Source organism: Nelumbo lutea, chromosome 5, assembly GCF_056320005.1.
Source record: "Nelumbo lutea isolate HS-2025 chromosome 5, American lotus-T2T, whole genome shotgun sequence".
NCBI lineage: Eukaryota > Viridiplantae > Streptophyta > Magnoliopsida > Proteales > Nelumbonaceae > Nelumbo > Nelumbo lutea.
Window position 1 is genome coordinate 23672928 of NC_142688.1, and position 14806 is coordinate 23687733.

Consider the following 14806-nt stretch of genomic DNA (forward strand, 5'->3'; position numbering starts at 1 on the left):
TTTTATTATTCAAAAATTCAATTTTATTAATTAAAGTTAAAGTTTTTAAATTAATGTAATTATTTTGATTAAATTCCATATGATTAGTTATTCTTTCTTTTATATCAATTAATTATAAACTTTTTTTATTCTTAGTAATTAGTTTTTAAATTTTTATCTATTAATCTTAAAATTAATATTTTTGCAACTTCTGACCAACAACCATAAGGAGCATATTGTACACGTGGTTGCAAATCTTCATTTTCGTTTTTGATGATCATAAAAAAAAGAATCTTCATTTGAAAACCTGGTGTTTTTAAGGAAAAAAAAATGGGAGTTATGATTCGATCCTTGAATAATTAAAACTTTGAATGTGTTGTTACTTATTAGTTATTACTCTTCCTCCATTGTATATCCATGTTTATTGTTTAATGTTTGAGGAGAGGATTCCAATTAGGAAGGCAAATAGGGCCAATTTGGACTTTGGGCCCATTTCTCTATTCCTCGGCATCCAACGACATGCATTAAATGGTTGATTAATTAATTAAGCCACATGATCATTTCCTATGGCTCTATATACATGTACACCACATTTGTCAAATCCATCCGTTTTTTTTTTTTTTCACAAAAAATGTTTATAGGAAACGTCAAGTGCATCGAAAAGTCAATTGTAAGATTGTATCAGAATATATTTTGTATATGCATGGGTATCAAAGAAAAACTAAGATATTCATAGATACACTTAGAAACATTATAAATACTTTAATAAATCATGAAAGTACATCAATAACACTAAATATAAGACTCTAATAAGGTGTATATACATTAAATTAATATATTTCAATGGTTTTATGAATAAATATATTGTAGTTAAATATTATTTCATTAAAAATCTTATGCTTAACTATATTTATAAATTATAATTCTTAAGTTTTAATGTTTTATGGGATGGGAAAAACCCAACTCTCTTGTCCAACCATAAAACATGCATTCACACAACATCTAAGTGAAAATATAATAAATAACTCTTTAAATAATTATCATTTATTATTTATTTCAAAAATTTATAAAAATAAATAAGCATTATATAATGTATTCAAAAAATAGTTATTATAAAAAAATTACAATTGCTTTATAGATATGATAGATCATCCATAGAATTATAATATATTCAATCATTGTGATCAAATGATAAAATATAATTAATTAATTATTTATTAATTCTAAAAATATAAATACAAATAATTATTAGAGAAGAAATTCCAATTGGTCTGTGGATATGATAGATCATCCATAGAATTATAATATATTCAACTATTGTGATCAAATGATAAAATATAATTAACTATTATTTATTTTTAATTCTAAAATAAAAAAAAAATGAATAAATTTCAACTGCTCTAGGGATATGATGAATAAATCCATATAGTCTTTATAGGTAGAGAAAAAATTATATTTTTAAATTTTTTGTTAATTTATATTTTCCCCAAATATCTTCATAAAATTTCCATAAATCTACTAATAACACAAAAAAAAAATTGTGATTTTGAATGTAAGAAATGTATCAACATAAATTTAAGCATTCAAGAAAAAATAATAAATCACAAGATATTATAAAAAATTGAAAAAACTTGGCTATTTTTGCCATATCTTTTTTCAAAATTCAAAAAGTATTAAAAAAAATTAACGATTCACACCTGTTTCTTGCAATTTTTTGCAGATCGAGCACTCTACGAATGAGGTTTGGAGTTTTATAGTCATTTGGGGGGTGAAAGAAAGCTTATTTTAGGGAAAAGAAGCTTGCTTATCTTTTTCGTCAATATGCCTCAATACACCCCCAATACAGATCCAATACGCATGAAAAAAGACAAGACTCCTGATTTCCATGCAAATTTTAAACCTTGCTCACAAAAGGAAAGGAAATGATGGGTGAGGTTTAAGCAACGTTTTTTCTCTCTCTATGGACGAATGAATAGTAGAGTAGCCGTGCGAGTGGAGAGAGGCCGATGGGGGAGGGGGTTTATAGGTAAAACCATTGATTTGAAAAATGGACTAGACCAGACGATTGGTTTGAATTGTTTATCAACCTCCTGAACTTTGGTTTATAGGTAAAACCATTTATCAACCTCCAGACGATGGGGGAGGGGGTTTATAGGTAAAACCATTTATCAACCTCCTGAACTGTTTAACCCAAATGATTAAACCACTGACGTAGAAACCAATGGCCAAAACGGTTTCGTTTCTGAGTCGATTTTTAAAACCTTGGGTAAAACTTCTTCTTCTTCTTTTTCTTCTTCTTCTTCTTCTTCTTCTTATTATTATTATTATTATTATTATTATTATTATTATTATTTGCCACATTTTTTTTTGTAAACTTTATCACATATGGGTTATAACCTGTATATACTAAACCCGATAACCCATAAACTAACAAAGAAAATTCAGGCTGATAGAAAAGGGTCAACCCTGACCCATTTTGGTCGTATTCTTCGTATGTTTGAGAAAAAATGGGTCTACAAAACCCATAACATAATGGTATCATTTTTTGGCCCTTTTTAGCATGTAAGTGGCCAAAAAAGCTATATGGTCATTATTTTCAAATCAAATCTTGTTTTCCACCTTATTTTTTTTTATGGAATTAAGAGGAAAATGTAAAAAGGAAAAACAAAAAGAGAATGCAACAGTTCGTTGTGCAAAGTGCAATTAAAATAATAAAGAGTTAAGAATGATTTATATTGAAATGATGGAAATCTAGGCTGAGACATCGTTAACCAACCACTAAGGTGAGATATGAAACAAATATGAAAAGAGTAGCTTATAGAATAGAAGTCAATATTAACGTAAGAAATTTAACAAAGAGAAACAAAAGATTACAAAATTATTAAATTTTATGGACAGACCTCTAAACTCTTCTCAAATTCCAATTCAATTGAATACTTCATCTCAACAACTAGTTACCTTGTCTCCAATCTACTTCAAAAAAATGCTTACAGGGAATAACAAATTCAGTCTCAACTTTCAAATGTGACTTTAATTTCTCACAATTACCTTGTCTCAACTATTGTAAGCACACTACAACATGGGTGGGAGAAGGAAAAACAGAAAGAATGCAAAAATAATGAAAACTCATGGGAGTGAAATGCTTTCAAACACGAATTTCTTGTGTAGAAATTCAAAGAGAGAAAAATGATGATAAATATCAATTTTTTGATATTTTATAAAATGTTATACAGATCTTTGAGATTTGATCTCTTTACAATGAGAAATCCTCTTATTCTTTTATTTAAGATTCAATCCAGGTGCTTGAAAAGCTTGTTCTCCGATGAACTTGGAAGTATGCATGATCAAATAATTGATGAAGCTTCTTCCTGGACTAGTGCTTGAAGACCTTGCAGTAATTGTATTTTAGAGGTCTCTTGTTGAGAATCCCTGAGGGTTTCTTGGGTTGGTGAAGAACCCTAAGGCTTCTTTTGATGAAGGACTCTCGAGGTCTTTGGAGTTTTCTTCTTGTTCTTCCAAAGATCTCTTGTCAATTGCAAAAAAAAAAAAAAAAAGTGAAGAACTCTGAGACTTCTAGGTCTTCTGTAGTTGAATGTATATGGAGCTTTTTATTCTTCGTTCTTCCAAAAATCTTTTGTGTGTTGGAAAAAAAGGCGAAGAACTCTAAGGCTTCTATCAATGAAGAACTCTGAAAATCGTATGTAGATTGGGGTCTTTTGAGCTTTATTTTTGTTATTCCAAAGATCTTGTGTGTTGAAAAAAATGTCATTTCTCTATGAATGATAATCTTTTTTATAAAAGTGGGTTGAGAGAGTCTTAGTTAGTCTCAACCTTCTTGGTGGAAGCTTATCCGTTGGGACTTCAACCAATCACTTTCAACCTGTAGGGCCCATGTGATAAGGTTTTCTCCTTATTTGCTTATTTGTAGTGTTAAGGCTAAAATAACCATATTGAACAAGATTTACTTAGCCTTATCTTTTTATCTAGATTTCTTTCTAGATAAATTTGGGAGTTTAGGGATTCTTTTAGTTGATTCCACTTAAGTCCCTTGGATTTGGACAGGCCTAAAGTACAGGGTATTAATCGAAAAATTTCCCTTTAATTTATACTTGAATTTCTTGTAAGTTTGAGCTTCCATCTTGGATATCCAAAAATAATTGGAAACTTATTAATGGATGTTAGTGTTTGTTGAAACTTTATTTAGATAGACATGATTATAAAACAGGTTATTTGGGTAACTTTGGATAGCTTTCCTTAGAATCGTGAGGCATTGGGATATTCAAAGGGGTGGAGATGAGGGAGATAACAAGGGCGATGACTTTAAAGATTGAGAATGGTGGGAAAGGAGAAGGGATAAAAAATTAAAGAGAATGAAAGAAAAGGGTTTGGAGAAAGGAGAGGCCATGTGACATGGACAAACATGCTTTATATATATAGTATAGATGGTATAGATACCATATTCTAAAATGCAGTTGTTCACATTAACTTACTCTCTTTTGTTTCTCAACCCCTTTAGAATTTTGTGGTGTTTTTATTTAAAGAAAATAAAATTCAAGTAGGATTTACTTACAAATGATTCAATTTCCTCTTTTTGTCATGAAACTAAGGCTATGTTTGGTTTGAAAGAAAAAAGGTAAGGAAAGGAAGGGAAAGGTAGGGAAACTCGTGCAAGGTATGTAAATGTTTCCCTACCTTTCCTTTCCTTTCCCTACTTTTTCCTTCAATCCAAACACAACCTAAATGTAATCACCCTCACTTAACATGGGTATCTTTTAACACCGGCTCGTGCATTCCACAAGTCTCTTACAGTTCTTCTTCTAAACTAAGAGGTTACAAGTCAAGGTACAAAAGTACTTAATAAAAGAGTTTTTTAAAGAAAAGGGTTCATCTATGACACCAGAAAAACGTACAACCAATCAATTAGTATCATAAAAGAGGTGGTCAATCAAGTGGTATTCATCAAAATTCACGGGGGGCTTTGATTGGTTAAAGCTCTTCCATTACAATGCCCTTATGGAATCATAGGTATTCCCTAAAAACTTGATAAAAATGAAGGGTTTGATTATGATATCAAAAGGACATGATACTAAAAAAACTTATAACCAATAAACTAACATCACAATAATGGTTACTCTTTGAAAAATATATACGTGATATGCATGGAATATTTGGCTATTCAAGCTCAACTCACAGGAATAGTATCAGGCTTGAGCTCGAGCTCAAACTTTATTCAAGTTAGACTTGAGCTTGAGCTTGGCTCGGTTCGTAGCTCGACTATAAACCAAGTTTTTTTTTGAAAAAATAAAAATTATATGTATAAAATTATTATTTTTATTTCTTAGACAAAAAATTAAGAATTATAAAATTATTTAATATTATATATACAAAAAAGTAATTATAAAAATTATTTTTATTTTACATACAAGAAAATAAGAATGATAAAAATCATTTACTATTATACATAAAAAATAAAAATATTATTATATTTAATTAAATTATTTATTTTATATATATGCATGCATGTATGTATATATTAAAAATTATTTATTTAATACTAGGCTCACGAGCCTTACGAGCCGAGCTTCATTGGGCTTGAGCTCGGCTCGATTATTAATCGAGTTTATATATCGGACTTGAATTCAGCTCGAACCTCAGTTTAAACGGAGCCAAACTGAGTTAAAAAAACTCATGAAAAGCTTGGTTCGTGACCATCCCTAAGAACAAAAATTAAAATATTGATATGATACATTTTATATTGGGCATATCTTATGTACCCATGCATCTATATACACACCAACACAAAAGACATTTTATAAATTATAAAACTTAGAATTATGGACCCAACCATCTAATGATTCTAAAATTAAAAAAGAAAAAAAATCAAAGTATCAATTATATACTTACACCCAATACCCAATTTTAGAACTTTCGAATTGACGAATGGAGTCCGGCGGTGCTAAGATTTGCTTTTGTAGAGAAAATTAAGGCTTAAATTGCTGCATTTACTATCAACGAACAGAGTCTCCTTTCATTTTACTTTGCTTTGTCAGAAGAGTAAGAACAATGTCTTAGTTCTCAAGGATTCAGTAGTTTAGGAAATGAAAAAAATTGCTAAACAAATTTCAAGGGTATTACTGTGTGTGTTTTTTCGTTCATTGTCCGTAAGTAGACACCACAGTGGCTTAAACATCAAGTGAACATGAACGGATGAAAAAGTGAGACATCAAATTTAATGTCTTTTGTAAAAAAAATATCTCTATAATTTTTTAAGAGATAATTACGTATAAGACCTTGTACCTTGGGGATAATACCATTTAAGAGTCTAAACTTCTATTATGACAATCAAATATTCTCAACTTTCAAAAATGAACACTCAAGTCCAACCGTTAGGATTCTGTTAGAGTTATATGTAGCATGTAATGTCATGTGTGCCTTTCGAAACATTTCAATATTCTAAAATTACCCTTTATACATTTTATGAGACTGTTTCATAAGGGGCTCTTTCAGTTATATCATACTGCCTTTGCATCAAAATCTGATCATTTTCTCAAACTAATTTAACAAATTTATTATTAAGACTGCACAAAAGGAATTGAGATTTATTCTTCAGAAAATACACCTCACACCGACCTCATAAATATATCTCACCACAATGTATTGGAAACATCTCCCTATAAATAACAATACACAAATACTGTAGATGCTATCTATAATGTTGCGCTGGTTGGTATGAGGAATGTGAGGAGCAGCTTGGATAAAAGGAATTTAAAATGATTAATTCAGTAAATTCACCATTAATGTTGCGCTAATTAATGGTGCTGGACTTGAATGTTGATTTTTGAAACTTCGGGGTCCTTGATTTTCGCATTTAAAAAGTTGAGGTTTTAAAGTATTACCACCTCAAAGGACAGGGTACTGTATGTAATTTTCCCTTTTTAATATAAATCCTTAAAAATATAAAAGATAAATAGACATCTGTTTTAGTGTTTTCTATAACATACTTTTTTTGGGTCGAATTATTTGTTTTGGTCGCCAACGTGTTCGCATTTCGTTGGGTGGTCGTAAGAAATTGCTGCAACCTTAGTCGCAGTGAACTACATGTCAAATGGTTTCGCCGTTTCGGTCCTCGTCAAAGTCCCTCATTCGGTTATTCCCACCTTCCCAGACATCTCCGTCTGTGCTGTAATAACTCCTAACCAGCCTGGTTCGGCGGGGTTTGCTTCACGCTGAGGCACGCCTACTCGATCTTTCAACTACCAGAAAACCGAAAACTGTTCTGTTTTCGTTTCCGGACTAGAATTGCAGAACAACAATGGCGAAATCGAGTGCGGACGACGAGGAGCTCAGGCGAGCCTGTGAAGCAGCTCTCGAGAGTAGTGGCACTAAGGAGAAAATCGTGATGTCGATCCGCCTCTCAAAAAATCGTGGGATCTGGGGTAGATCAGGACGATTAGCTCGTAACATGGCAAAACCTAGGGTTCTTGCGCTATCCAGTACGCTATTCTTACTGATTTCTTCATAAGCTGTTTCCCCAATTGATTGTTTTGACGATCTGGCAGCGAATATTTACTCTGTTTGCATGCATTTCTGATTGAATTCTGTTAAAGTAATGCTCAAATGTCACGTTATCAAAGATCATGTGTGATTAAGCATGGATTTAATTACGTGAATAATTGCCAAAGTTCAATCTTTTCCCTGGAAATGGTTTTTGCTTGAACGTGACCCACAGAATTCCACTTATGGATTTCATGGTCTCAAACATTTTATTTCAATGTTTGAGTTCAACTCAAAGAATAATGATTAAGCTAGTTAAGCACTTTCACTGTTAATATCTGGTTGTTGCCATTTTTTTTTATTAATTTTTATTTTGCCTGGAAGCATGAACTCGAAATTTTGGACACAGAAGAAACTTACTTGCAGGAGGTAAGTGATAAAAGGCTTCCAGACGGCGGGTGTTAGATATTCTAAAATACAACCGAAGAAATATCTCTACTTTGAGCATGGTAATAGCATGATAGCGAGTCCACTTGTTTCACTTTATTGATGAATGCATAAAGCAATTGATGATTACTTGCAAGGAGAGACAAGCGATAGAAGAACTTTCTGAGCTTTTATCACAGCAAGAAACAATAATTGAAGATCCGTTGCAATTTCGCACCCAGAGGTTTTAAAACGAGTGATAAAAAGTGCTTCAAACCCTTTTGCTTGAAGGTTCTAGTCCAATTTTGCATTAAAGCTTGTGTGTGTGTGCGTGAGTGATAAAAAGTGCTTCAAACCCTTTTGCTTGAAGGTTCTAGTCCAATTTTGGAATAAAGCTTGTGCGTGTGTGTAAAGTTGTGGTAATTTTTTTAAACACGAGGTTAGGTGCTAAGATTTTGTGATTTGTTAGGTGTAAGTTTGAATTTATAAGGCTTAAGTCTCATTAGATCTTATTTTTCAATAAAACAATGAATTGAATGAGAAAGTATGCAACTAAGCACAAAATGCCATATAAGAGTCTTTGGACGAATTAATCATCGCTTAGTTAAGGACTATAAAGGACTGGGAGTTCTAAAAAATGCTAACCACATTCTTTCAAATCCTTTGAGACTATTAGGGTCTGGTTGGTTCCCAAAAAAATTTGTTTGGGATGGGAGCTTTGGAAGGATGGGATGGGATGAGAAGCAGAAAAATTATTTTCTCACTGAACCACTGGGGGATCCTGCACCAAATATGTGGGAGAATCAAGTTTTCAACATTTGTTTACTGGGAAAATTTGCAGAATTGTATGCAGGAACCTCCAAGCATAAACCATGTGCATGAACTGAGGGGTATAATGACAGTATATAATGTATAAAACATCCAATCACAACCCCTGTAATAATATAGTATATAATGTCTAAAATATCCATTCATAAACTGACAACATCTTTATTTTGCCACTCCAAACATGAACCAAAATACTTGGAAATATATATGACGTATAAAGAATCCAACAAACAATTTTAGGGTGGAGAATGGTTCAGAAAAAGGGTGGAGAAAACGTGTTTAGCTCATAGATTAGGATCCAAATCTACCTTTGATATGCAAGACAGGGTGGAGAAAACGTGTTTAGCTCTACAAGAACTTAAACAAAGTAGAGCTAGACCTAAAGCGCCATGTGCATGTAGCATACACCACTGGAATATGTGGTGTTTATAAACAGGGGCAATCAGTTCTCGCTGGCAACCTATAAACCCAAAAAACCAGGAAAAAAACAAACAGGTATACCGAAATCGATTGTTGTTGTCCCAAACGAACCATTGCTGGAGATGATGATGTGAATGGCGACTGATAAAAAAATAATGATATGAATGGCTGAAGTTCTGACCATTGGGAGGGGGTAAGTGATCAACTGTGGGAGAAAAAAACCAAGCAAAAATAAACAAATAGAACACTGATCTGTTCTTACCATTGCTGGTTATGGCCAAAGAAGACGCTGGAGATGTGACTGCTGGAGGGTGTGAAAAGCTGGGCCGGGGAAGGAAGATGAGACCTCTATCAAGTCCCAAAAATTTTTCTTGGAAGAGTCTCAGTAGAATCTTTTCTTAGTGGGGCCACACTGATTTGGTGTGACCCTGTGTCCTCGGTTTTGAAACTCCATGTCTCACCATTTTCCTTTCCTGTTCTATTATTCCTTGAGAAAATGGAATTATTTGGGAAAATTCTAACTTTCTCATACCTTTCTTGGGAACCAAATGGACCCTTGGAAATCTTTTAGTTTAAAAAGTGTCAAATTGGTGTTGGAAACTCTAACTATTTAAACAAATCAAGAATATAGACATGGAAAACTTAAAATTTTCTTTAACTTGGTCTACGATGAAAAACCCTACTTCAATTTATGTATGAAAGAAATCCTGAGTTCTTGACATAAGGCATCTAAGGTGTGAGGTATGTGTTTCATGCTTTTAGGCATGAGTCTCAGGGTTGAGCCTCACAGCATTTTTCTTTAGCCTCACCTCAACATAAGCCTCAAGGTGTAAGCTTCAGATGCCTTTTAAAACACTGAATGCACTATTTTGGAAATTTCAAAATGCAAATGGAGGTTATGACGAGAAGGCTTCTCTTTCAAGGACATGGCTATCCCCCCACTCAGAAAAAGGATAAGTAAATTTTAACTGAAAATAAAAATATATGTAGATCAGGGTGGTTCTACTATAGTTCTCAAGTTGTGTTGTTTCCTAACTCAAGTAAGAAAGTCAGGTCATATCTTTTAATGACAAATCAAATCTAATTTTAATTTCATAACTCAAATAAAAAGCCCAGCATAAAGGCTTCAAGATGTTATATTGGTGTAGTGGCATTCTTCTAGATGAAGTGGGTTGTTTAATTACAATTAAAACCTATTTAGTCTCCCAAATTAAATAAACACTTCAAGACTTGCCACTTTGTATAAGTTTCTCTGTATCATGTGTGGGGTCATCAACTACTCCTCAAAATAAAGGTGAAACGCTGCAGATCATCAGTTACCCTACCCGCTAATATTAACTTTTAAGTTGCTCTTGTAGTTAATTAGATCTAGCATCTTTTGTATTATGGAGTATGAAATTGGGGTATTACAAAGTTGGTTGCTATGAATTGTTATGAGTATTTTATCCATCCAAAAAACTGTTATGAGTATTTTGGAGGACCATTAGTTCACATTAACCCAATAGATTATAGTTATTTATTTTCCAAAATAAATACTGCACAGTTATATTGGGAACTGCTGCTGAATGTCTGACTAAAGAAATGCTGCTGAATGTCTGACTAAAGAAATGCTGCTGAAGAAGGGGTTCAATGTTCAAGACAAGATGTGTGTGCGCCGTGTGATAGTGAGGAAGAGTTGTAAACCATCTGTTCATGATTGCAGGTTTAGTGCTTCTGTTTGGCTTCATTTTATCAGGGTACTAAATCTGTAATGGTGCTTCCTGCACTCAATTAAAGCACTCTTATGAGAATGGATAGTCCCTGAAGTGTCCAAGAAAGGGAAAATTTACTGTTCAGCAATCCCTCTTGCGATTATGTGGGCCATTTGGTATGAGAGAAATAATAGAATTTTTTATCAGAAATCAACATCTGAAGCAGGGGTGATAAATCTGGTCATAGAGGAACTTAGAAATTGGATGCCTATACACAATGTATTTAAAGATGATAGTCTTTCTTCTTTTTTGAAATTGGGCTTTTTTGGAGGTTCCTAATTGGATTATACATGTACAGCGTCTCATTGCACGAGGACCTTTTCTTTTGATATTATATACTTCACTTTTTTTTTTTTTTTTTAATTTTGCGGTTTAACTATCTGTTCCAAAATCTTAAAGATGTTCTTATTAGACCAAATGTGATGGGCGGTCTTTGGTGGAAGGAGGAACATAAGGCAAAATTTAGAGTCAAATCATTTTGTATTGTTCTTGCTATGGTGGTATTACTCAATCATCTGATTTTGGTTCTATCTAGGGAAAGCAGACAGAGGATTAGGTGTCATCGGTAAAAAAAAAAGACAACGAAAGAGGAAAAAACAGAAATCAAGTCTGATAGTTAACCCTTGGGCCAGGAGCTCCTTCATGTTAAGATCAGCCCAAACTTTTCTAGCCAACAAGAGTTGGCAAATGGGATTTGTTCCAAGGGGGTTGTTAGAGGCTCTTAGTTCACCTGGGTGGAGGCAGGCAATGGAGGAGGAACTCTCTGCTCTTTAGCATACTCACATGAGGGAGCTCACTACTGTTCTTCCTGGTAAGCATGTTGTGGGTTGTAAATGGGTGTATACTGTTAAATACTTGCTAGATGGTAGTGTGGAGCGTCTGAAAGCCAGACTTGTTGCTAAAAGTTATTCACAGTTGTATGGAGTGGATTATATGGAGACCTTCTCTCCAGTGGCTAAGATTAGCTCTGTCCGTGTGTTAATTTCCCTGGCAGTTATGTATGATTGGCCCCTATTTCAACTTGACATAAAAAATGCCTTCCTTCATGGTGACCTTATAGAGGAGGTGTATATGGAGCAACCACCTGGGTTTGTTGCTTAGGGGGAGGCTGGTAAGGTGTGCAGACTGAAAAAGGCAATTTATGGGTTGAAACAATCGCCTCGTGCTTGGTTCAGGAAGTTTAGTGAAGTGGTGAAGAATTTTGGATGAAACAATGCCAGGTTGATCATTCAATGTTCAACTATGACTCAGAAGCTAGAAAGATTTTATTAGTGGTCTATGTGGTTGATATTGTCATAACTGGTAGTGACAAATTGGGGATCGACAAACTAAAGGTCTTTCTGCAAAATCATTTTCAAACAAAAGACCTTGGGACATTGAAGTATTTCTTGGGTATAGAAGTTGCTAGATCAAGACAAGGTGTAAACCTGTGCCAAAGAAAATATGTTCTCGATCTATTGGACGAAATAAGACTGTTAGATGCAAAATCGGCTAAGAATCCTATGGAACCAAATGTTAAGTTGAGCAGTGATACAAGGGGAAATATTTGATGATCCTGGAAGGTATAGACGACTAGTGGGGAAGCTGAACTATTTGACTATCACGAGACCAGACATCTCCTTTGCAGTCAGTGTGGTGAGCCAATTTATGCAGAACCCTCGCATATCTCACTGGATGCAGTTCTTAGAATTGTAAGATATCTGAAGGGAGCTCCGGGCCGTGGGCTATTGTATAAACTAGGAGGAAAACTTGAAGTAGTTGGGTACACGGATGCAAATTAGGCGGGCTCTGTGTCTGATAGAAGATCTACTACAGGTTACTGCACATTTCTTGGAGGAAATCTTGTGACGTGGAAGAGTAAAAAGCAGACGGTTGTGGCTAGAAGCAGTGCTGAAGCCGAGTACAGAGCCATGGCACACACTACATGTGAATTACTGTGGTTGAGGAATTTCCTACAAGAAATCGGGTTCCACATGGATAAACCTATGAAGTTGTATTGTGACAATCAAGCTGCGCTCCATATCTCATCCAACCCTGTTTTTCATGAGAGAACAAAGCACATAGAGATTGATTGCCACTTTGTGAGGGAGAAGGTTCTTATCGGAGAGATAAGCACAGAACATGTAGGCTCAGGTGATCAGTGGGCAGATTTGTTTACAAAAGCCTTAAGCTCAGGGAGAGTGAACTATATATGTAACAAACTAGGATTATATGACATATATTCTCCAGCTTGAGGGGGAGTGTTAGAGTTAGCCGAATGAGGGTAGATTAATCAACTCACCTTGGTTAAGTTATGAGCTTATGTGGCAGTCTTATTAGATGTTCTCTGTCCCATACTTAAGTAGGGGCAGTTTAGTCCTTATACATTTAATTAGATCCTAATCACTATTAAGCGGTCGACTGATAGGGTTTAGCTATCAGGTTCGACAGTTCTTTCATCTTCTTCTTCTTCTCCTCTTCTTCTTCTCCTTCTCTTTCTTCTTCTCCTTACTGGTTCGGACTACTGTAGCAACAGTAGAAACAGGGGTGATGGTTGGAATCTGTCTTTTTGGAAAGACCCTTGGTATTCAGAGAGGTCTCTTGAAGTTATTTTTCCCTAATTGTTTCAGCTAGCTGAATCTAAGAATTATTCTGTGGCTGGCTGTGCAGTGATGGAAGGTGGTGATACTCTGTGGGTTCCTAAGTTTTGCAGAAGCTTCTTTGATTGGGAGCTGGGATCTGTTTGTGAGGTGCTGCAGATCTTAAAAGACAGAGCAGTCAGGGAGGGGCAGCTGATAAGTGGGGCTGGAAGAGGAACAAGAGTGGAGAGTTTTCAGTTAAGTCCTTTGCTGATAATCTGAGGAATCCCAGACATATCCAGTTTCCCTATAAGCAGATATGGAAGACAACTTCTCCCCCCAAGTTAATATTTTTACTTCGGGCACCTGCTGAGAAGGGATTTGCAGGTCCAGGATCTAAGCTGTTTGTTGTGTGGGTAGGGAGAGGAATCCGTTGATCATCCCTGTTTCCACTGCCCGGTGGCTGCAGCTATGTGGAACCATTTTATCAATTCTGTGCGACTTTTCTGGGTTATTCCTGCTTCAGTGCATGAGTTGTTGACTTCTTGGGTGCTGCCAGGTCTGGGGAGCAAAGGCAAATGTGTCCTGGAAGGCTATTCCAGCAGCTGTTATTAGAACAATTTGGGCTGAAAGGAATAGGAGACTGTCTCAAACCAATAAAGGGAGGTTGATATATTGATTAGATTTGCTACTGGGAAGGTTATCTGTCTGTAAGGAGTTTGAGCACTAAAGTCATTTTCAGATGCTGAACTCAAGGAGTCTGTGGGAGTTGTAAGCTGTGGATGTTGGCTGGGGTGGGATGCTTGCTTGATCAATCCCCAGACCCTTGTTGTACTATTAGCTGGCTTGGCCTTTTTTTAAATAAGTTTTCTTTTACCATGTCATAAAAAAAAAGAGTCAACAAATGTGTTTGCAGATCTGTAGACCTTCCTAAATGAGATTTGCAGGTTAGATGCTAGTGCTTTTGCCTCTTTAATAAGGTCTCTGAATCACCAAGGGCCTTTCTCCCTCAAAGACGTCCATCTGATAACAATTGAACTTTGTCCTTTATGATCATTCTGTCCACTTGATTTCTATGGAATCTCTTTTGCTCTCTATTCAGCTTTCTTGGACTTTCCCCTTTGATGTGGGAAATGGTTCTTTCTTGACCCTGTATCTAAGTGGGATTCTAGGGGTGCTATTCTGTGGGTTATGGTTTGTTTTGAGTAGAAATCTGCTGAATCAGAAAATCTGTAAAGAAAAAAAGAAAAGAAGTGTTTCTTGTGGAAGAAGAGAAGGAGAAGAGAAGAGGTTGAGAAAGAAAGAGAGAGCCAAAACATATCTGGCCGCCCTCTCCATTGGTATTTATAT

General features: G+C 34.9%; 1 protein-coding gene across 1 annotated transcript in view; it reads left to right on the top strand.

Annotated features, from left to right (window-relative positions):
• The first annotated feature begins 6971 nt into the window (after positions 1-6971).
• The window catches only part of LOC148851021 (exocyst complex component SEC3A), a 128877-nt gene continuing 121042 nt past the window's right edge, over positions 6972-14806 (top strand). The window contains exon 1 of the mRNA XM_088942820.1: positions 6972-7472. Coding sequence (XP_088798946.1) covers positions 7292-7472 — 181 coding nt within the window. The 5' untranslated portion in view covers positions 6972-7291. The remainder of the gene's footprint in view (positions 7473-14806) is intronic.